Here is a 22,646-nt window from a genome sequence, read left to right as displayed (position 1 = left end):
GATAAATGTATACAATTCATTCTAAGCCCATTCTGTAAATTTGTCATTAAGTTCCAAAACTTTCCTTTCAGTGTAGACTGTGATCATAGTTTATAACTTATTATACAGAGAATTATTTTAGTGGTATAATACTAAAACAAAAACCAAACTAAAGAGTATTCATATAAGAAAATAATACTTAAGACTGATTGGGGTGACCCAATAATTAAAAATAAGTGAAACTTTTGGGTGAAATTTATTTGCAAGTGTTTATTCAAAGAATTAAAAAAATATTTCAACTTTTCCTATTTTTCTCTTACAGCTTTTGAGAAGAATAATTCTTCATATATTAGCATTAATATTAAGCATCCCATATATCTTATGGGATGTACATTGCATTTCAATACAATCTTATCCACTAACAATATGTTAAATTAGTTTTATCTTACATTCTGGGTAGGATTAAAATAAATAATATAGAAATAATTTAACAAATCTTTATGGAGTACCTACTATGTTCCAGGTTTGGGAACACAAAAATAAATAAATGGACCCTGCTATTACGAAGCTCACAGCCTAAAAGGGGAGATAGACAAATAAAACAGACAATTTAATGTAGTATGCAGCTTTGAGAATGGTATGTGCAAAGAACTATGGGAACCTTAAGAGGGTCACTTAATCCAGAATGGTAGAAATTTGAGATGGTTTCCAGGTCAGGATGATATATTTTATGAAAGAATTTGCCAAGAAAAGAATTAATGGTGGATGAGAAGAAGAACATTCCTATAGCAGGGATGACTGAATAATCCTAGGGACTGGACTGCCTGATCTTCAAGGCCCCTTCCAACCCCAAGAAGACAGTAGGAGACAATCAATCATCATCTACTTGATCCAACAAAGGGAATTTGTATAGAGTGGGGCATCTTCCTGATATTTGCCTATTCGTGAAATACCGATTTCCTGGGCTCATTTTTTCATGGTATAGAGCACCAATTAAGAAGAAAATCCCATTGCTAACTGAAACGTTTTGTAGACACTTTACCTATGGTGCTGATCACAGATTCAGAATGAAGAATCTGGAATAATGAATATTATATCATCTACTTTTAAGAAAAAGAGAATAAAAGTTAAAAACTCCTATAAAGCTCTAAACTTCAACAAAGTATACAGGTTTCTTGAAAATAATATTTTTCTTTCTCTTCAATGTGGAGAAAACAGAAAGGAGCTGGTCCTTTGTCTTGGTTATCTACAAGGAGTACACTAGATGGTGCTATAAGGCTGTCAGAAAGAAGGTAAGTTTCACCAAGAAAAATAGTGTGGAGGTTCTGATGGCCGTTATGTGTGCTGAAAACTTTCCATATATTTTCAGTCCCTGAGAGCAATTCTAGATTTGTAGGCAAGTAACGGGAATCTTCATTTCATAAATTTTAGCCCTCTGGTCAGATTCATTTTAAATTAAACCACAAGTTTAACACAAAATGGTTTCAGTGTTTGACAATTCAGTCTGATTCCACTGAAATGGAAATTTTAAAGTTATTGAAATACAAATTTATTATACATTTAAACATATTGCTATTAATTTCATTTAGGGAGTCTCCTCATGAGCCTAGTTATGTCTACTAATTAATAAATCTCTAAGTCAGTTTCTTCAAATGGTTTCCTGAATTTTCAAATTATCATTAAGCAGAAAATACCAATCAAACTCCCTGATCATTAAAGTACTGCAACAGACTAACACAAATACATGAAACAATACATTCTGAAATCACTCTATCAGTATAGCATTTTTACATAAATAGCATTTCATGATTTTTCCACATTACAATAAGACCAGAAACGTATTTTTAGCTCAAGTGCAAAATGAAATCAAAGCTTTATTTTTATAATATTTTCTACTTAGTTTTCTTTTCAATGTTAAATAGTTAAAAGGCAAACAAAAAAATGGACGGCTAAAGATATACCTTGTATAAACTAAGAGTCATTTTAGTTTTAAACTCTCAAAGTTAGGAGATCTGTGTGTGATTTTTCTGCTTATCTTTCCAGTTCTGCTTCTAGAATTTCCCCCCATGTGTCTGCATCCATTGGGTACATGATTTTTTCTGGTAGGCTGATAGGAGAACATATGTTGCTATATCTGCCACTTAGCCATTCATGTTTCACTTTACTCTTCTGGTAATTCCTCAGTAGTATTACCTGAAAGAGATAAACCACCATTGTTAAAGAAGGTAGTCAGTGGTTGGTGAGTGAGTTTGTTTGCAACTAGAGAAGCTGATTGAGAGGGCTGAAAAGAGTATTTACATCGATATACACATATACTAATAAGTGTGTGTGTGTACAGAACAGAGTGAGTCACAGAGTCTGCCGGGGGTTTTGGATAAGGTAGAGTGAAATGAAGTAGCTATTGTGCTTAACAGAGGTAAATGCCCCCAAAATGTAAAAGGATGGATGGGAGATAGTGTGGTTTGCAGGAAAAGAACAATAAAATTCAACTTTAACTCCCAAAGCCAACACACTCTGTATGTCATTCTGTATATGAAATCCTCCCTCTTCGAAGCAGAAGGTAGGCTTGGGCTCAAACTGACCACCATATTGTCAAGAACACTGCAGACTCCATAGGTTAAACTTACCCTCCAGGGATAACCACTCTCTAGATCATCATCTATCTCTCTTTGACATACAGCTCTCACAGTCAGGCAATGAGGTTTCCACAAGGCATCGCTGTGTCTTATTGTGTGATTCCAGCTCCTGCATGTCACCGAAGCCCTGCACAAACTCCAGATGTCCAGCTGACTGAAAATTTTAAAAGTAACTTCTGGAGGCAGCAGTTCAACAAAGTTATTTTGACGCTCTTTTTTTTCCTTCTCAGCATCTGCAGAGTTCAATTCTAGGTCAGAAACCCTTGAACTGTGGTTCCTCTTGGAGTTTTTCTTCATAGCTTGATGTTTTAGTGAATTATCCTCATAAGTAAGCTAAAAGGCAAAAGTTAAAAATACTCACTCCCTTTAGATCAGACTATAGATCCTACTCTGAGCCAGATACTTTCTGGGTATGATTTAATGAACTTTAACTTTCTTGACTTGAGCTTCTCAGTCTGTAAAATGGGGCCAATGATGCTTCTCTGGGGTGTGTTCTTCTAAGCATGAACAGGGATAATGTGTAAAACATCTAGCCCCACATCTGAGTTGCATGTGGGAGGCACCCAACACGTTACTTCCTTTCTTCTTTTTAGATATTTTTGGTAAATGGGTTTGTTTCTAAATATTTGGGGTTTTTTTTTTTTACTCCCAAAGAACATTATCTTAAAAAAGAGAAGTGATTCTTCACAGTCAGACTATAATTTATTTTTAGCAGTAGAAACTAATATTGTGAGAACACATTCGATTCCAAGTACTGATTGAAAATACTTTTGAAAAGTATGCGATTCTATTTAACTCATTAATATTTGTCTGTGGGAAGCAATGCCTTGTCATTAAATTCTTCATCTACAGTTTGTGACTTAATCATAAACCTGATCAACTTTTAGTAGTTTATATAAGAATTGTTTATCTACTTACATCTAATGGGTAGGTGCTCACATTTGACACAAATACTATCTGAAATTGACAAGAAGTTGAGGTCTGGGTTATACTGACAATTTCAAATATTCAATAAGAGTAGTGTTTTAGAAATGGATTTTATTTATTTATTTTTGGCCGTGTTGGGTCTTCGTTTCTGTGCGAGGGCTTTATCTAGTTGCGGCGAGCGGGGGCCACTCTTCATCGTGGGGCGCGGGCCTCTCACTGTCGCGGCCTCTCTTGCTGCGGAGCACAGGCTCCAGACGCGCAGGCTCAGTAGTTGTGGCTCACGGGCCCAGCCGCTCCGCGGCATGTGGGATCTTCCCAGGCCAGGGCTCGAACCTGTGTCCCCTGCATTGGCAGGCAGATTCTCAACCACTGCGCCACCAGGGAAGCCCCTCGAAATGGCTTTTTGAAGCTACACTACATGCATAGTCAATTATGACTTAAGATAACCGTCACTGAGGCCATCAAGCAACAGTGACTAACAACTATAAACAATGTTTATAACTCATCGAAGTATGGCACATGACTAAAAATTTGAAGTCCAGTTTCAGCTAATTTACCTAAGGTGCATGGTGTAGGCTTCTGAAATCAGTTGAAAGCATGGAGCTATATTGGCATATAAAGACAGTTCATATTTACTTAAAATCAGTTTATTCCATTTTGTACTTCCTTTTATAATGAGGGGTGGCATCACAGGAGGAGTTTCAGATACAGCTAGATACTTCTTCTAGTTCAGCTAATGACATATTCCCCTTTCCAGATGTGCTACTCACCTATATGTTTCTGTACTTGCCAAGACCACAGACGCTCCCATTCATTTGGTGGTTTACGATCCAAATTAGCTCTGGTGGTTAGGATTTTAATGTCTGAATTCAGCAGAGGACTTCCTCTTGAGAGTCTGGGTACGTAAGAAAGCAAACTGGTAAAAACAAGTTCATGAGTCAAGTTTTTGTCACCCCACCCTCCTGCCCCATCCATACAAACCAGAGCCAAACTAATTAGGAAAAAGTTACTGTGCATTTAAATGCACATTTGTTACTTCTCCCAAGATCTCACTGGGGATAAAATGCGTCCTGCCTTTAGTTATACCACAGGAGGCAGATGAAAGCTTTTGAATTTAACAGATGGGGGTGCCTTGGTGAGGTTCCTAAAATCCCACTAGGCATTTTTCTTCTTTTAAGTCCAGTTTTGCCTGGATGCCTAGAAACCTATCCTCTTCTGCCCCTTTTTCTCTCTGAACCAAACTTTGCTGAATTACCTCTCTAGTTAGGTGAGAGATCGCCCCTCTTTCGGGTGTCACACGGAGGGAGGGATCGGAAGGCAGCGCAGACGCCCGGCTCTCGGGGAGCCCTCATCCCCTGCGGACTCCGCAGGTCGGAAGGAATGACTCCACGTCTTTTCTGAGCCACCCTCCTGGCGTGTCCGGCCCAGACTGCATTTGCAGGAGTCCAAACCACACGGGGCCCTGACAAGTAAACAACGACAACAACCGACAGCACCAAATGTCACCGCAGCTCCGGCCGGCTAAGCGGACGCTTGTGCTAGCGCAGGGCCGCGCCCCCGAGCACACCCGCCCAAAGTCAGCCGGAAGCGAAGACCCTCCTACCTACTGGGCCGTAGCGACCTCTCCTTCAACGATTTAAATCTTCCGGATTTCGAATCCTTCCCTTTCAAGTGCTTGACATCCAGCCCACTCTAGCCCCGCCTTGTTGACTAGTATTTCGCACAGGCGCAGAGCGGAGCGCGCATTGCCTCTTGGGATTGGGAGTTTTCCCAGGGCGTCTCAGCTCGGCAAGCGAGGAGAAGTGGAGGCGCCACGGACTACAAGGACCGGTGTCCTCCGAGACAGGTGGGCGGTGAGAAGGGCTGGGGGGCGGTGGGCTTAACCGGGGCTTTTAAACAATAGTTTGGAGGCGGCGTGAAGGGATAAATCCCAGAGTTTGTCACTGGTCTGAGTGGTGGGGCGGGACTCTGTACCCGCGCTGGGGCCCCAGCTCCGCGCTGCCTGGTCACACTCAGGGGCAGTCTTTGCTCCACCTCCCCCTGTGTTTTCCGGGGGCCTGCGTAGGCCCCGCGCCTGTCCATGGAAGGCGGAAACGGCTGCGGTGTCCGGCTCCTCGGGAAGGGGTCTAATCCTCGCCGCCATGTCCCGGGCCTTCGAGCTGCAGCCGCTGGACGGCGGCCCCCGGGTGGCCCTGGCGCCGGGGGAGACGGTGATCGGCCGCGGGCCGCTGCTGGGAGTAAGTGTGGCGGAGGCTCGGCGGCCCTGGAGAGCCGCGAGATCCTGGCCGGCTCTTGAGGCCCTACTCGGGGTCCTGCCCCGATTCCCCACCGCGCCGGCCAGGCCTGTCTGGATTTTAGAAGTTTGGGGGCAGCACGTTTTTCAGTCAACTTGACTTGGGTTATCATCATTATAATCTTACCCGGGGGTCGGCAAACTGTGGCTCTGGCTCCAAATCCAGCCTGCTTTTGTTTGGACCCACATACTAAGAATGGTTCTCAAATTTTAAAATGTAAAACGTAAACAAAAAACCCATATTAAGCGTTTCAGGGAGAATAATTGCTCTAAGGTTTGGGGATATTGCCTCTTGGCTTGATAAGCCACAATGTTTACAGTAGTTTCTGGCCCTTTACAGAAAAAGTTTGCCAACCTCTGATCTTAGCTTTTCTAGAATAATTTCTTTTAAGCTTCGGCTTCTTTGGTGGTACTGTGTCGGCTTTACTTTTATTTTAGTAGCCTTTTTCAGCAACAGTGGCTCATCCTTCTGTAGTGTGTAGTATTCCAGGCATCGATCTAAGGACTTTACCTATACCAACTTCTTAATCCTTTTCAAACCCTATGAGTTAGGTGCTCTTATTATCTTCATTGTTCAGATGAGAAGACTGAGCTATGGATTGGTTATTTAAAGGGCACAGACAAGCTTTTGGACCCAGAGTGCCGCTGGGCTATGTATTCTTCCTCTGGGATGTTTAGGAGTTAGAAAACTTGCCTGTACCATTCTGGAATTTGTAGATCTCTCCCTAAATACATATATATTGTTTTATCAACATTCAGCATGTCTTGTTAAGTGCCTGCTTTGCGCAGCATGTCGTGCAGACCCTAGCACTGCGGGGCACACAGGAATGAATGGGTCCTTGCCCTCCAGTTTTCTCTTGGACTGTCCAGACACACCTGTGTCAGTGAGCCAATACCAGGGAGTAAGGAGTGTGGTCTGTTACCCTGGTTAACCTCCAGTGTCTAAGTGGGACCATAGGTATTAGCCTTAGGACTCCTCTCCAAGCAGGAAAAGGAGTGGTGGTTCAAGGTGTTCCAAGTTCACTTGCTGGTTTGTTTGTGGTTTTTTTTGTTTTGTTTTTACTTAAATGTTTGTTATTTTTCTTCATAGTTTATTAACCTATACAAACGTTTGGTGGAACTGTCTGGAGGTTTCCTCCCTCCCTTCCGCCCTTCCTCCCTTCCTCCCTTCCTTCCTTCTTTCTTTCCGTCCTTCCTTCCCCTTTTCCTCCCTCTTCCCCTCCCTCCCTTCCCCTATTTCTCTCTCTCTCTCACTTTATCTCAGTTAGAAACAGAGTATATGCTTCATCTAGAAATCTTATGTCTGATTACTAAGGAGTTTTAATTTCCTTAACATATTGTATCACTAACACAGAGTGCTGAGGATCTGGTTAAATGATGGATGAATTTTAGGCCTCTGTTTTCTAAACTTGGCATCAGGTCACACCGATTCATTATTTGTAGCTTGATCTTTTTGTTATAGGCTTGCTAATGTGAGAGGAGCCTATTTGGTTTCTCTTTTTAAAAATGCCAAGGAATAGAAAGTCAATTATCTGGTCAGGATTTAGCTTTTCCTTTTTGAATAGTCATTCAGTGATAAGATTCTGTTGCCAAGTTTGACAGGTTATTAGAAGTGGTTACGAACTATACTAGATGTGTGGAAGGAAAACCTTGAAAAACAAATTACCTTGTGGTTCTCAGGATTTTGGAGCTGACAGACAGGTGTTTCTTCTTGGCAGTGGTTTAAACTCCACCTGAGGGCTGATGTTTCAAACAACAGCAATTCCAGTGAGCTGGTTGGTTTGTTTTGTTTTGTTTTGTTTGTAGTGTGTGAGAGAGCCGATTTAATAAACTCAGGGAGTTTATTGTAAATTCATATCTATCTGAAGTGATTAATAATAATCAGGATGATTTTTGAACTCTCTTAACTAGCCATGTCTTTTGGAGACAAGTTTCACGAACCTTCATGGCCACAAACCTTTAGGTTTATAATTCCAATGTGTAAAGCATTCTTTGTGGTAAAACAATTTGACCATGGGAATGCCTTCATGTCTTTACAGTGGCAGGAAAACCCTTATAGAGAACACTTGTAGACAACAGAGCACAGTGAAATTTCATTTTCTTGTTCCCTTTGCTTTAGTGTAAGTCATCAGGGAACCCAAGGTCTTTATTTTACTAAGTTGTAATTCTGTTTCCTGATCACCACTTAAAAGGTTTACAGCAGGATGAATCTGTAGGGAGTTATCCTAGGTGAAAACAAACAATTCCAAAGATCACATATTGTATGATTTAATTGACATAAAGTTATTGAAATGACAAAATTATAAAGATGGGGACCAACTTAGTGGTTGCCAGGGCTTAATGAAGAGGTGAGGGGAGCAGGAGGGAATTGGGTATGCCGTAAAACAATGAGGGATTGGTTTTGTGTCTTGACTGTGTCAATATCAGTATCTGGTTGTGATACTGTACTGTAGTTTTGCAAGATGTTACTGCTGGGGGAAACAGTAAACAGTACAAGAGATCTTTCTGTAATGTATCTTTTAACCATGAATCTACAACTATCTTAAGTACAAAAATTAGTTTAAAAAAAGTTTACAGCATCTCAAACAACAGAATGCCATTAGGCCCAATTATTTGCTTTATGTTTTTTCTTTAATTAAATCCGATTTTGCTCTTAAATAAAAACTACTCTTTCTGATTTCAAATTTTCCTTATTCTGTTTTGATAGCAAGGATTATAGGACCCATTCCTTTATGATCTATTTTCCTCTAAGGAAATAGGACAGCACCAGGTATCTAGTGCGATTTCCTAAAGGCAGATTAACTGAAGCTACTGCTCTAATTAAAAAGAGAAAGGGCCCCCAGGTGGGGATGGGGATAGTCCTGGGCTCTAGTGCAGACTCTTCACCAGGCATCATTTCACCACTTCTAAGACTGTTGTACGTGTCCCATAAAGTTTATACAAAGTAAACACTCCCAGGCCTGGCAACTCTGCACTGTTCCTACTTGCCAGACTTCACCTGCTGCAGCTGTCTGGTCTGACAAGGTTTGTCCCTAGGGACGTGCCAAGCACTCCTAGCTTTGCCCTGCCCTCAGTTATTAAGCCTAATACAATTCCTGATGCATAGTAGGCCTTCAACACATTATCTCTTCCTTTTCTGCATCTCAGCCTCACTCTTCCAAAACTTGCAACTTAGGTGTAAAAAGGAGAGCATAGAGTTTTGAAGTGAATATAAATATAGTAATGAGGCAGTGCTACCAACTGCTAAAGTTTAAGGAGCAACATTCATGGTGGATTGTGTTAGCATTTTTTCTGTTTTATTGACTCATTAGTAAATTCAGAAAATAGCTAATGAATATATACTATAGTTAGATCGGAGGAATGGAGGAGAAATAAGTCCTTGCTCTCAGGAAGCTTATAGTTAGTAGGTATGAGAGACATAGAAGCAAGTAACTAGAAAGGGGAGCTAGGCAGGCACCTCCAGTGAGTGAAGTGGGAGAGAGTAAGAAAAATAACACAGGGACACACTGATAGATGACAGCGGTGTCGTAAATGACAGCTGCCTCAGTGTTGAGGAGGCCACAAGGAGAGGACTGTCATGCAGTTTCTGCCTACTCACCCCCATTCCTACCTAGTTAAGTGTCATATCATTTTTCTCAAAAGTAGTAAGAAATCTAGATTTTTAGATATAACCTCTGATTTTTTTTTTTTTTTTTTTGCGGTACCGTTGTGGCCTCTCCCGTTGCGGAGCACGGTCTCCGGACGTGCAGGCTCAGCAGCCATGGCTCACGGGTCTAGCCGCTCTGCGGCATGTGGGATCCTCCTGGACCGGGGCACGAACCCGTGTCCCCAGCATCGGCAAGCGAACTCTCAACCCCTACGCCACAAGGGAAGCCCAGCCCTACCTCTGATTTTTAAAAGGTCACATTAAAAGTTGTTTCAATACCTTGATCCACACAGAAGGATGTGACGTGATACAGAGAGGTGTAGGAAGGAACCCACAATTAAGATGAGGGGTCAGAGAAGGCTTCGTGAACTCACTGACATGTCGAGCTGACTTTAAAGTGTTAGAATGGTTAGAATTTTGAGAGGTCGAGAGTAGATCCGATGGGAAGGGCCCTTAAGGCTAAATGAATGATTTAAGCCTCTAAGGTTGGAAAGTGTAAGGCACATTGCATAATTGGATAAGCGTTGAGTAGACTTGTGGGATGATCACATTACATCAGTGATTCTGTTTAACTTTTACAGACATTGCTTTTACAACATGTACTAGTTTTCTTTCTTTTTTAAAAATAGGCTTTTTATTTTTATTAAAAATAAAACCTCTATCAACATCCCCGACCACAGTGGTATATTTGATGAACCTGTATTGGCATGTCATTATCACCCAAAGCCCACAGTTTACACTAGGGTTCACTCTTGGTGTACATTCTATAGGTTTTGACAACTGTGTAATGACACGTATCCACCATTGTAGTGTTACAGAATACTGCCCTAAAAATCTCAATGTTCTGTCTGTTCATCTTCCCTCTCCCCTGCAACCCCTAGCAACTACTGAACTTTTTAACCATCTGCATAGTTTTACCTTTTCCAGAGTATCGTATAGTTGGAATCATACAGTATGTATATGTAGACTTTTTTTCAGGTTGGCTTCTTTTCATTCAGTAGTATGTATTTAAGGTTCTTCCGTGTCTTTTCCTGTTTTTTTAGTGATGAGAAATATTCCATGGTCTGGATGTTCCACAGTTTATCCATTTGTCTACTGAAGGCTATCTAGGTTACTTGCACATTTTGGCAGTTATGAATAAAGCTTTTATAAACATCCATGTGCAGGTTTTTGTGTGAACATAAGTTTTCAGTTCTTTGGGGTAAATAATAAGGAGTACAGTTGCTGGATAGTATGGCAAGAATGTGTTCAGTGTTGTAAGAAACTGCCAACTGTCTTCCAAAGTGGCTGTACCATTTTTCATTCCCACTGTCAGTGGATAAGGGCTCCTGTTCTTCCACATCCTTGTCAGCATTTGGTGTTGTCAGTGTTTTAGATTTTGGCCATTCTCATAGGTGTGTAGTAAATTGCTTTTCATATGGATTTTCAAATTTAATTCTTTAAATTGTCATCTCCTGGGTACTGCTCAATGTAAATACAAGAAACCAGATTTGAAAACCACTTTTAGACACGCTAAGTGGAATGCTTGGCACAGAATAGGTCTTTAAGAAATGTCTGCTGACCTGAACTAAATGTATTTAGAAAGCTTCATTTACCAAAGTCCCAAGTGGGGATTTAGACCCAGTTTTATCTTACTAAGCTATGCTTATATTTTTACTCACTATATTGCCTCTGTCATAATATATTAAAGATGAGGATGATGTTCTCACATTTGTATAGCATTCACTGTGCAAACAGAATTGCAAGCCAAATGGATTGAGTGAGTTGAAATTTCAGTGGCAGTGAGTCAGCACAGTTTCATCATATTGGCTAACAATTTGGCAACCTTGAAGTAGGAGCTCAGAAAGTATTGGATTTTACTTTTAAAAGTCTAAATGATCCATATTTCATTAGTATTGTGGATTACATGGATGTTTGTGAGGTAGTCTGATAACCTACCTCTTATTTACATCATTACTCATGTGAGAAATTATATTCACAAGTTTCAAAGACCACATCCAGTATATTAATAACCTTATAAAGAGAGATCATGTATAAATTGGAGTCTGCCTAGAGAGCCTCTGGCCAAAATCAAGTCCATTTCCTCAAACTTGTCTTTTCTTAGTATCAGAAATTATACTTTGATACATTCCACGTGGCATGATATTAAACATCTTGTATCAACTAGCTTTTGCTCTGTTGAATAAGGTCTGCTTATCATCTAATATCATGGCAGGCTTAGTGTTGATTTCTGAACTCTGGAGTGTGGGCTGTACCCAATACTGGGGATCACTCTAGGTAAGAAAAGTTTATGGTTTGTCAACTGGTTTATAGTAACCAGTCTCTCTTCAATTCAGGTCTTAATTTTAGTTTTATCTTTTTAATTTTTTAATTTTTTTAACATCTTTATTAGAGTATAATTGCTTTACAATGGTGTGTCAGTTTCTGCTTTATAACAAAGTGAATCAGTTGTACATATACATATGTCCCCATATCTCTTCCCTCTTGCATCTCCCTCCCTATCCCACCCCTCTAGGTGGTCACAAACCACCTTGCTGATCTCCCTGTACTATGCGGCTGCTTCCCACTAGCTATCCACCCTACGTTTGGTACTGTATATATGTCCATGCCACTCTCTCACTTTGTCACAGCTTACCCTTCCCCCTCCCCATATCCTCAAGTCCATGCTCTAGTAGGTCTGTGTTTTATTCCCATCCTACCTGTAGTCTCTTCATGACATTTTTTTTTCTTAGACTCTATATATATGTGTTAGCATATGGTATTTGTTTTTCTCCTTCTTACTTACTTCACTCTGTATGACAGACTCCAGGTCCATCCACCTCACTACAAATAACTCAATTTCACTTCTTTTTATGGCTGAGTAATATTCCATTGTATATATGTGCCACATCTTCTTAATCCATTCATCTGTTGATGGACCTTAGGTTGCTTCCGTGTCCTGGCTATTGTAAATACAGCTGCAATGAACATTGTGATACATGACTCTTTTTGAATTATGGTTTTCTCAGGGTATATGCCCAGTAGTGGGACTGCTGGGTCATATCGTAGTTCTATTTTTAGTTTTTTAAGGAACCTCCATACTGTTCTCCATAGTGGCTGTATCAATTTACATTCCCACCAACAGTGCAAGAGGGTTCCCTTTTCTCCACACCCTCTCCAGCATTTATTGTTTGTAGATTTTTTTTAATGTATTAATCTTTTTAAAAATTATTATTTTTTTTCACATCTTTATTTGAGTGTAACTGTTTTACAATAGTGTGTTAGTTTCTCCTTTACAACAAAGTGAATCAGTTATACATATACATATGTTCCCATATCTCTTCCCTCTTGTGTCACCCTCCCTACCACCCTCCCTATCCCACCCCTCTAGGTGGTCACAAAGCACAGAGGTGAACTCCCTGTGCTATGCGGCAGCTTCCCACTAGCTATCTAATTTACATTTGGTAGTGTGTATATGTCCCTGCCACTCTCTCACATTGTCACAGCTTACCGTTCCCTTTCCCCATATCCTCAAGTCCATGCTCTAGTAGGTCTGTGTTTTATTCCCGTCCTACCACTAATCTCTTCATGACATTTTTTTTTCTTAGATTCCATATATATGTGTTAGCATACGGTATTTGTTTTTCTCCTTCTGACTTAACTTCACTCTGTATGACAGACTCCAGGTCTATCCACCTCATTACAAATAACTCAGTTTCATTTCTTTTTATGGCTGAGTAATATTCCATTGTGTATATGTGCCACATCTTCTTAATCCATTCATCTGTTGATGGACACTTAGGTTGCTTCCATGTCCTGGCTATTGTAAATAGAGCTGCAATAAACATTTTGGTACATGACTCTTTTTGAATTATGGTTTTCTCACGGTATATGCCCAGTAGTGGGATTGCGGGGTCATATGGTAGTTCTATTTGTAGTTTTTTTTTTTTTTTTTTTATGGTACGCGGGCCTCTCACTGTTGTGGCCTCTCCGGTTGCGGAGCACAGGCTCCAGACGCACAGGCTCAGAGGCCATGGCTCACGGGCCTAGCCGCTCCGCGGCATGTGGGATCTTCCCGGACCGGGGCACAAACCCGTGTCCCCTGCATCGGCAGGTGGACTCTCAACCACTGCGCCACCAGGGAAGCCCCTATTTGTAGTTTTTTAAGGAACCTCCATACTGTTCTCCATAGTGGCTGTATCAATTTACATTCCCACCAGCAGTGCAAGAGGGTTCCCTTTTCTCCACACCCTCTCCAGCATTTATTGTTTCTAGAGTTTTTGATGATGGCCAATCTGACCCGTGTGAGATGATATCTCATTGTAGTTTTGATTTGCATTTCTCTAATGATTAATGATGTTGAGCATTCTTTCATGTGTTTGTTGGCAATCTGTATATCTTCTTTGGAGAAATGTCTGTTTAGGTCTTCTGCCCATTTTTGGATTGGGTTGTTTGTTTTTTTGATATTGAGCTGTGTGAGTTGCTTGTATGTTTTGGATATTAATCCTTTGCAAGTTGCTTCATTTGCAAATATTTTCTCCCATTCTGAGGGTTGTCTTTTGGTCTTGTTTATGGTTTCCTTTGCTTTGCAAAAGCTTTTAAGTTTCATTAGGTCCCATTTGTTTATTTTTGCTTTTATTTCCATTTCTCTAGGAGGTGGGTCAAAAAGCATCTTGCTGTGATTTTCAGGTCTTAATTTTAGATTTTGCTTACTTGCCACACAATATAAGTTTGGGGAAAGAATTTTATGGAAATTATGCTTAAAATAGATCCCATGCTTCTTTAGGTTTAGCCATTTTCTCATAATACAGGCTTAAATCCCATAGCAGATGATTTTCTCTTTTTCTCTACTATGAAAGTTTGAATTTGTCCATTGTTGATAGAGCAAACCAGATAATCTTATGTGATAGCACTGTAAATTATAAAGTATTTTACGAGAAAATTTTTATTATCTTAGCCATAGTTTGTTATATAGCTTATTCTGAAAATAACAAATTTTTCCTGTTCTTTGTTTTTCTATTTATAGGAATCAGGCTAAATGGGAACACTGAATTCATGAGATATATTATTCCTGTCTGTGATATTCAGAAATTTCTCTAGGAAAATATTGTCAGAAAAATTAACTAATGTTGGTTTTTCAGTAAATGTTATATATGGACAAAAATGAAATGAAAGGTCCAGTAGCTTTTCTACTTTTACTTTATTCAGGTTTGTTTTTTACTTTTAGGATTTTGGACATAATAAACAAATAGGTCAGAGACCTTGGTTCAAAATATCTAAACATTTCTGCTGATAGCATAAGAAAATCTTCATTTTGTTTGACTTCAGTAAATGCCAAAAATAAATATTTGGCAAACAAATCACAAACAGTTCTTCTATGTTTTCATGTCTTTTCTTCTACCACAAACTCCATGTCTTAAAAATGGAGAAAACTTGTACATGTGTCATAATACATGAAATATCCAATTCAAAACCAGAAAATCAAAGATAAGGGATCCACATTGTATTAATACAAAAGTCATATAAAAACAGAGATCTCTGTCTCCATTCAAGACACAGTCTGAAGAATTCAAGTAAAAAGGGTTTTTTCTGTAGTATCTGAAGAAAACTTACTGTCATTTTAGCTGTTGCTTATGAGATAGGAGTAATTTCAGCATAATTCTTCAGTCCGTGTATCCTTCGGAATGTCTTTTCTAAGCTCCTGCTGTATGCTGTGCAGTTCTTTTAATATTAAATGTTCTTATATTTGAATGCTTAATTTAGTTAGCTTTTCTGTTTTCTCATACTCCTTCTCTCACTGGCTGAGCATAAATGAATTTGCTATTAGTGTCCAGTATCACTAATAACAGTTGTTAGAGTAGTGTGTGTTAATCATAATTGCTTCCACTGCAGGTAACAGAAATGTGACAAACAGCAGCTTAATCAAATTAATTTTTCTTCTGTAACAGAATCTCGGGCAGTCGATCCAGGGCTGGTGCAGCTGCTCAAGGAGCAGACTTTTCTGTGCTTCTCCTTGGTCATCCTTTGCGTATGGCTTTCGCATCTGTACTCATAAGATGGTTGCTGTACCTTGAGGTGTTACACATAAGCAGGAAGAAAAAGAGAAAGGCAGAGGGAAAAAGGTGCAGGCCAGTTGAGCCTGTTCCTTTTTATCAGGAAGACACTTATCTTCCCAGAAGCTCCACTATATTTTGAAATGTAGTCTTATTATTTTGTTAGGTATAGTGAGGCCAACGGACCAGGAGATGATTAATGTTGAAAAACTAATTACTCATAGTTCTGGAGAGAAGTAAGGACACACCCTGCCACACAGGGCCACACAAGGTTGGTGGAAGGTAAGAGAGAGCTAGGGGAACTGCAGGAAAGCCTTTATTGTGGTTCTCTTTGGAGTGAATGGGCAAGGCAGGGTAAACAGAGGATGATCTAGTTTGAATAATTTTATGGGGCTCTGGGCATTAGGTGCCACCCCTAGTTGTCTGATGCCTAGTGCTAGGGTGGTTAGGGCAGTGTAAGGACTAGGTAAAGCCATCATTGGGGGTGTGGCTTTGGATGGATTCATTTGCATATGAAAGTGCACTTGCAGGGTGAGTCATTTACTGTTTCTTGGAATCAGTAACCCTGGGAGCGGTAGTCTTTCCCTAGTCAGCAAAGTCTGAGCTATCAAAAGCATCAGATACAGAAACTAGAAAACATGGTTAATACACATTCTTGTGTGCTTGGCTAGAATTGTGTCTCGGCCATCCATAGCTATGAGGAATTCTAGGCATTTGGATGTTTTTAACTGGGTACAATGTTACTCTAAACAAAATTGAAGTAATAGTATGAAAGAAGAAATGAATAGATATTGATTAAGCAGCTAGTAGCATCTGGTATGCAGTGTCATGTGTGAAGAATTAGCATCTAAAAAGTATAGGTGTAGTTTAAATCATGAGTTACAAATTCACGTGCCTGCAGAGGTTAGGTATGCAATAAAGAGCAAAGAGGGCTAAGTGGAAGATTATAGGGAGTGCTGGGCACTCTGGGGAGGTGGAGGGTACATACACTCTTCATAGTAAAAATTTTAAAAGATACTGTCTGAGTGATTTGTGGTGTATTGGCTACCAGTTTGTGGTACTTAGTCTAAATCAAAGAAATATTTTAAAACAGCATATAGAAATGTAGAAAATAGAAAGAGCATATATAAAATAGGGTTATTAATTTCACTGGAACAGGTGTAAATTAAATCACACTTCAATTATCATGTTATTTAGCAATTGTGTACACTACATTTTCCATTACCTGATGATAACCCTTTTAGTACCAACCAAAAACGTACCAACATTTTTGAAATTTTAACTATTTTTGCCTCAACTTTTCATTTTGAAAGATTGCAGACCTGCAGAAAAGTTGAAAGACTAGTACAACTAACACCTATGTATCCTTAACTTAGGTTAGTTAATGGTTAACATTTTGTCACATTTACTTTTTCTTTATCTCTCATAGGTATAAATATATATATATATATATATATATATATATATATATATATATACACTTTTTTTTTCCCCTCTTTCTCCTGAACTCATTTGAAAGTACATTGCATGCATTATGGCACTTCATCCCTAAATATGCCAACATGTATCACCTAAAAACAAGGACATTTCTATATACATTATGTATGTAAGTTATATAAATTATACTCAAGAAATTTGTAATTGTGCAGTAAATTTTAATATTCCATATTCAGTTTTACCCAACTTTCAAATAATGCCCTTTAAAGCATTAAAAAAATTTAGGATCCAATCAATTACATATTATCTTCTTTAATCTAGAGCTGTCTTTCATGGCATTAATGCTTTTAGCAGTCCAGGCCAGTTGTTTCATAGAATGCCCAGAATTTTGATTTGTCTGACTGTTTCCACATAATTAGATTCAGGTTAAACACATTGGACAAGAACATTCCATCGGTGATATGAACTCAGAGCAACATGTCAGGAGGCCCAGGTCTCTCTCTCTTTGTCCTTTTGTTGGTGGTTACAAATGTGATCACTTGCGGAAGGTGGTGTCTATTAGACTTCTCCAGAGAAGATGCTATTCTTTTTGTGAGTAATCTGTGAGTGATGCTTTGAGACTTCAGGAGTATTCTGCTTCTCATCAAGCTTTCACCTGAAAATTAACATCCATTGACACTTTACTGAGTCAATTAACGTTAATAGTTACAAAATTGTGATTTCCTCATTCCATCATTTCTTCTATGTTAGCTGTCATTCTCTTATAAAGAAAGGCTTTTTCTCCCAACCCTGACCCCAGCCCCTTTCTTGAGTTCAGTATGAACTCATGGATTATTTTGTATTCAGTGTGTTATATTCCATTATTGTTATTATTCATATTGATGCCCAAATTATTTTCAATTTCGCTGGATCTCTGAACTCTAGGATGTGGGATGCATTTTCAGCATTTCCCACTCAAGGGGTGGCTTTTTTGTGGTTCTCGCTCCCTGTCTTCTCTCTTCCTCCGAATTGCCACTTAAATTCTGTTCCAGCATAGATCCTGAAGCTTCATCGCATTTGGCATTTCTTTCCCCTCTTACATGTAAATTAAAGTTAGTGGTAATCTGTCTCCTAGTTGTGCTTTAGATGTGGAAAGTAGGTGGTTTTATTTGCTGTATTTGTTGATCTCTGATTTTTTGGAGGATGTGTGGTGTGATTAGAAGTCAGGTGGCTACAGTTATTTGGTAGGACACTGGAATTCCTCTATTTTAACTACTTTTATGGTTTTCTAAGATGTGAAATGTCTGACTTTCAAATGAAGTTTTTGTTTAAACCTGGTGACTCTTGGTAATCAATAAGTTAACTCAGATAAGCCTTTAGTACCTTTACAAGGATGTTATGCCATTCGTCCCACTCCCAGGAGTCTCTAGCCAGTGTACTCCTTTGAGTGTTTATGTTTCTTTATTTTTCTACAGCCTTTTTCTTTCCACCTGCAGACCAACATCATTGTTAATGCACTGACTACTAAACCCTATGCACTTTATTATCTGCTGTGAATAGACTACTGGGAATTCAGATAACTCATCTCATTAGACTTGGGTGTGATCTTAGAATAAACAGGACCACGTGAAAGCCTGAAGGCCTCTTGGAGCTTTATTTAGGGCTTGAGTTTTCTTAGAATGTCTGTTTGCTTAATAAATAGCTATTCTTCCTTATTTCCAGTTTTTTAGTATGTTTTAGTTTAGACAGTCAAGCTGATGTTAAATCATCTAAAAATGATATTTTACATAATGATAATGAGGGAAGCAATACAGTACCAAGAGCAAAGATGTCTTTAGAATCACAAATCCTGGGCCTGCTGCTTATTGGCTGTGTAACTTTTAAGTAGTTGCTTAACTTCTCTGCACTTCATTTCTCACCTGAAAAATAAAGATAGTAGTATCTTCCACAGGTTTTGTGAAGATGAAAAAAGATATATGTGATAAATATAGAACAGTGCCTTGGTCTTGATAAATAATTGCCATTACAGTTAGTATGTTAATAAGAATGTATGAATATTTACTCTGCACAAGGAGCAGTGATTGCTGTTACATAAAGCAGGTCATCAGATCTTTAAGATCTGTTTGTGACCTGAACATGCTTCTCACCATCCACATCCTGAAATTCAAATGAGCTTTAATGATAATTTGTTAAATCTCTAAACTTTCCATTGAAAAAGCATAAATTATTATTTTGTAACTTACTGATTATTTAGAGGTGTGGTTTAAAAGGGACAGGTATAGCTAAATGCCTGAATGATGTTGATTTCAAAGACTCTTTAAAACACTTTTGTGGCTACTATAGAAATGCAGTTTGTGATGAAATTACATTGTTGTAGAAACATGTGTCCACTAGAGGTCACATTATACTTTTATATTATTGCTTCCTGCAAATATATGGTTTGAAAAGGAAAGAAACCCAAGCTGGACTATTACAGGAACCATCCTTATATGTCATGGTTTTATATTGGATAGTTTCTTACTCTGTTGGTTAGAAAATCAATTTGTATTATTGAAGTTAACAACGAGATATTACTCTCCAAGTTATAAATAAAAACTTCTTACTCCTCACCACAGAATAATTTGCAGTTCTTTAAACTACTTCTGAATGATTACGTTTAGGCTTAGAGTAATATATGACTGTTTTTCTCAGATATTTATTTTTGTTAATAAGTATGGATTTGGAGTCCTACCTGCTTAAAGAGTGACCTACACAAGCAACTTAAATTCTCTGGACTTTCAGCTTCCAAATATGTAAAATGTGAATAATAGGTATGACAGTATTAGGGTGAAGCTCAATATTTAAGTGAAAGTTCTATGCAAATGATAAAATCTGTGCAAATGGTAAAGTGGATTATTAGATAACTGCTGTTTTGGGCCCACTAAGGCACATTATGGGAAGAATATAGGAACCTCCAAATTTCTTTCCTCTCTTTTTTTATTGAATAGGCTAGTAGTTTATATTTAATTTTCTGAAATAGCCGTTGTGGCTAATAGTGGATATATTTTAAATAGGCTTCCTTTAAGATACTTTATTTTAGAAAATGTTCTAAAAATCAACTGTAGTTGTGCAGAATATTCAGCATGTGGAATTTATTCCACTGCGATGCTTGATGTTACTGTTTTTATATAGTCACAGCCTTAAGTGTGGAATTGGTCGTTGGTAAAAAAAAATGAGTACTGATTCCTGGAAGTTTCATATTTTTGCAAATTTTTGTAGAACTAATGGGTTTACTTGAATTTAGGCTTTACTACAGTCTGCTTTTACTGATAATTTTGGTCCTGATGTGGATAAGGTAAGAGATGAAGTGATAGATACTAAGATAATGAAGAGATAGGCCGGATAATTATGGTGCTAAGTAAAATTGGTGATTAAAATGTTTTCATTACATAAAGTCACAAATTACAAAGGTAATCTTAACTGTTCTGTTAATAGCCATGCAGGGAAGGCTTGATTGGCAATTTCAACATTGAAAGTGCAAGCGATTTTTTTTTTTAATTGTGGAGAGGGGAGATAGAAAGTGCAGAAGTGAAGGTTGCAATTTATTTTATTATTATTTTTAAAATATTTATTTATTTTTTTGGTTGCGCCAGGTCTTAGTTGCGGCAGGCGGGCTCCTTAGTTGTGGCATGTGAACTCTTAGTTGCGGCATGTATATGGGATCTAGTTCCCTGACCAGGGATCGAACCCAGACCCCCTGCATTGGGAGTGTGGAGTCTTATCCACTGCACCACCAGAGAAGTCCCCAATTTTTAAACTTTGGTGTGCAGAAGTGATCGTGGGAGTAAGTAGAACAGTGTTGGCTCAAAATAGGAAGCAAATATATATTTTAAAATGTTTTCTTCACTGTAAATACTTGGTTTTCACTGCTCTCTCTCCTACCTTCCTGTTCTCTTAACTACTGCTAATGGCCCTGAGCTCAAATGCAGGTCTTCCTGACCTGGGTCTGCTTGACCCCAAAGCTTGTACTCTTACCTTTTACATTTACCAGACTGCTGCCTTTTGAGACCTTCTGTCATTATAACATACTATATCTTATCTGTATTTGGAATACTTCCTGATAAGTACATATTATGTAGATTTTTTTCTCATTTTATGAATTTTATTGATAAGAATCCCCACTAAATGTCTGTCTTGAATGGAAACCATCATGAAAGCTTTTGGGATCTGATAGTTTCCAACCTCGAGTCTCTGCTTCAATGTTTATTTTTCTGTGACTTTGGGCGGGTCCCTTAATCTCTGAGTTGTTTGTTCAGTGAGGACAGTCATTTCAATATACAGTTGTTGAATGAATAATAGATTTCATATCTAGCCTACTGAATTCAGAAACATTGCTGTGGGGTTTGTTGTTGTTGTTATTGTTTTTTTAGGGAGGTGGCTGTGTTTGAAATTTTAATTTTTTTTCTCCTGTAGATAACAGATAAGAGAGTGTCCAGAAGACATGCCATTCTTGAAGTGGTGGGTGGTCAGCTTCGAATCAAACCGGTAAATATGTTATTAATGATTTATTTTAACATTTTCTCTCTCACGTGTTTCCAGCTCCTGATTGGAGGGGCTTATTTTTAAGGTTATGAAAATAGGGAATTAATGTCGGAATATGTTTTTCTTATTGCCAGACGATAATTGGGAGATAAAAATCTAAACTATTTAAGCTACTTTTTTTTCCCATGGGGCAGTGCTACGTTTATGTAGTTAGAATCTTAATGAAAAAAGTGACTACCAGTTCATGTTTATATTATGATTTTGTTCATGAGTAGGTATTACAAATAAGATTCTATAAGAAAGTCCATAACTGTGTAATGGTTGGCTTTTGGGGGAATGGGTTAGCAACCAAAGTCACTTAAGTGTTATAGGCTTGTTTCAATAGATTTCTGTACCTAGAGTATTTTCCAAATTGGCTTAATAGAGATGCTTAATTGGAGTCATGTCTATGCTTGGATGAAAAGTATTCAGGTGTATTTTGAACTTCTGTGACTATTTAAAAGAGTATTGATAACATAAAATGAATATACTTAAAGGTGATTTTATTAATGGAAAATTCTTTCTTCAGGTTAAACTTTATCCGTTATGAAGTGGGTCAGATTTCTGTATGGGTGTTTAACAATGTTCAATCAAAGAAGACACCTTTTAGGAAACATTCTTTACCTCTTTTGGTCTTTAATTAGATTGTGTTGATATAAGTCAACAAGTGTCTTTTGAGCACCAGACTGTGGTAGATACAAAATTAGAAGTTAGAGCAAAAATTCCACGTTAGATTATAGACTTTTTAAACTAAAATTTGGGATGGTAACATTTTATTTAAACTATACCTTTGTTTATATTTATCTTTTAAATATTGTTTAGTATAATTTTATGAACTTTTAGTATGTGACCTTATACACATGGGGAAAAGGTAAGTGTTTTTACCCTTTTCTTGGTACTATTATTTTTGACAACTTAGAATGTCTAATTCTACATAGTCAGCAAGTTGTTAAATGAAAATTAGAGCTCAGTTTCTTTGAACCCTCTGCAGTATTTTTATTTTTTATCACATTTTCCAAGTCAGGATTCTTTTGCCATGTTCTCTTCTTTAAAAAAAATTATTGAAGTTAAAACTAATTGTTTCAACTTATCTTCACAAGACGTTTTAGTGCCTTCAGTTGAGTAGAACTTGAGAGCTGAAAGCAATCTTAGATTCA

General features: G+C 38.3%; 2 protein-coding genes across 11 annotated transcripts in view; one reads left to right on the top strand and one right to left on the bottom strand.

The window, feature by feature from the left end:
• Nucleotides 1-230: 230 nt before the first annotated feature.
• FBXO48 (F-box protein 48) lies at nucleotides 231-5,270 on the bottom strand. 5 transcript variants are annotated; one of them, XM_067007486.1, is made up of 6 exons: nucleotides 5,150-5,270; nucleotides 4,798-5,004; nucleotides 4,313-4,437; nucleotides 3,534-3,572; nucleotides 2,607-2,948; nucleotides 231-2,172 (listed from the first exon to the last, which is right to left on the bottom strand). In XM_067007486.1, exons 5-6 carry the CDS (start codon nucleotides 2,910-2,912, stop codon nucleotides 2,011-2,013), a joined length of 468 nt encoding a protein of 155 aa, XP_066863587.1. In that variant the 5' UTR covers nucleotides 2,913-2,948; nucleotides 3,534-3,572; nucleotides 4,313-4,437; nucleotides 4,798-5,004; nucleotides 5,150-5,270; the 3' UTR covers nucleotides 231-2,010. The 5 variants fall into 5 exon arrangements, with proteins under 5 accessions (XP_066863587.1, XP_066863585.1, XP_058935953.1 ...); XM_067007484.1 differs by having other exon boundaries at nucleotides 5,146-5,239; XM_059079970.2 differs by lacking the exon at nucleotides 3,534-3,572 and having other exon boundaries at nucleotides 5,146-5,239.
• Nucleotides 5,271-5,381: 111 nt separating this feature from the next.
• The window catches only part of APLF (aprataxin and PNKP like factor), a 93,687-nt gene continuing 76,422 nt past the window's right edge, over nucleotides 5,382-22,646 (top strand). For 5 of the 6 annotated variants that reach the window (XR_010835510.1, XR_010835509.1, XM_067007481.1 and 2 more), the window contains exons 1-2: nucleotides 5,387-5,779; nucleotides 21,382-21,453. Coding sequence is in view for 4 of the 6 variants with exons in the window: in XM_067007481.1 (XP_066863582.1) it covers nucleotides 5,684-5,779; nucleotides 21,382-21,453 (168 nt within the window). In the remaining 2 variants the exon portion in view is untranslated. Of the gene's footprint in view, nucleotides 5,780-21,381; nucleotides 21,454-22,646 lie in introns of all 6 variants that reach the window. The other variant, XM_067007483.1, reaches the window with a different exon arrangement.

This window comes from Kogia breviceps, chromosome 11, assembly GCF_026419965.1.
Source record: "Kogia breviceps isolate mKogBre1 chromosome 11, mKogBre1 haplotype 1, whole genome shotgun sequence".
In the NCBI taxonomy this organism is placed as follows: domain Eukaryota; kingdom Metazoa; phylum Chordata; class Mammalia; order Artiodactyla; family Physeteridae; genus Kogia; species Kogia breviceps.
This window is presented reverse-complemented; position numbering and strand designations above follow the sequence as displayed.

Coding starts and splice junctions, on each gene's coding strand:
- FBXO48 (XM_067007486.1), bottom strand. CDS start 2,912: ATGAAGAAAAACTCCAAGAGGAACCACAGTTCAAGGGTTTCTGACCTA. Junction 2,173..2,606: donor AGAGTGGTTATCCCTGGAGG/GTAAGTTTAACC, acceptor TATCTCTTTCAG/GTAATACTACTGAGGAATTA.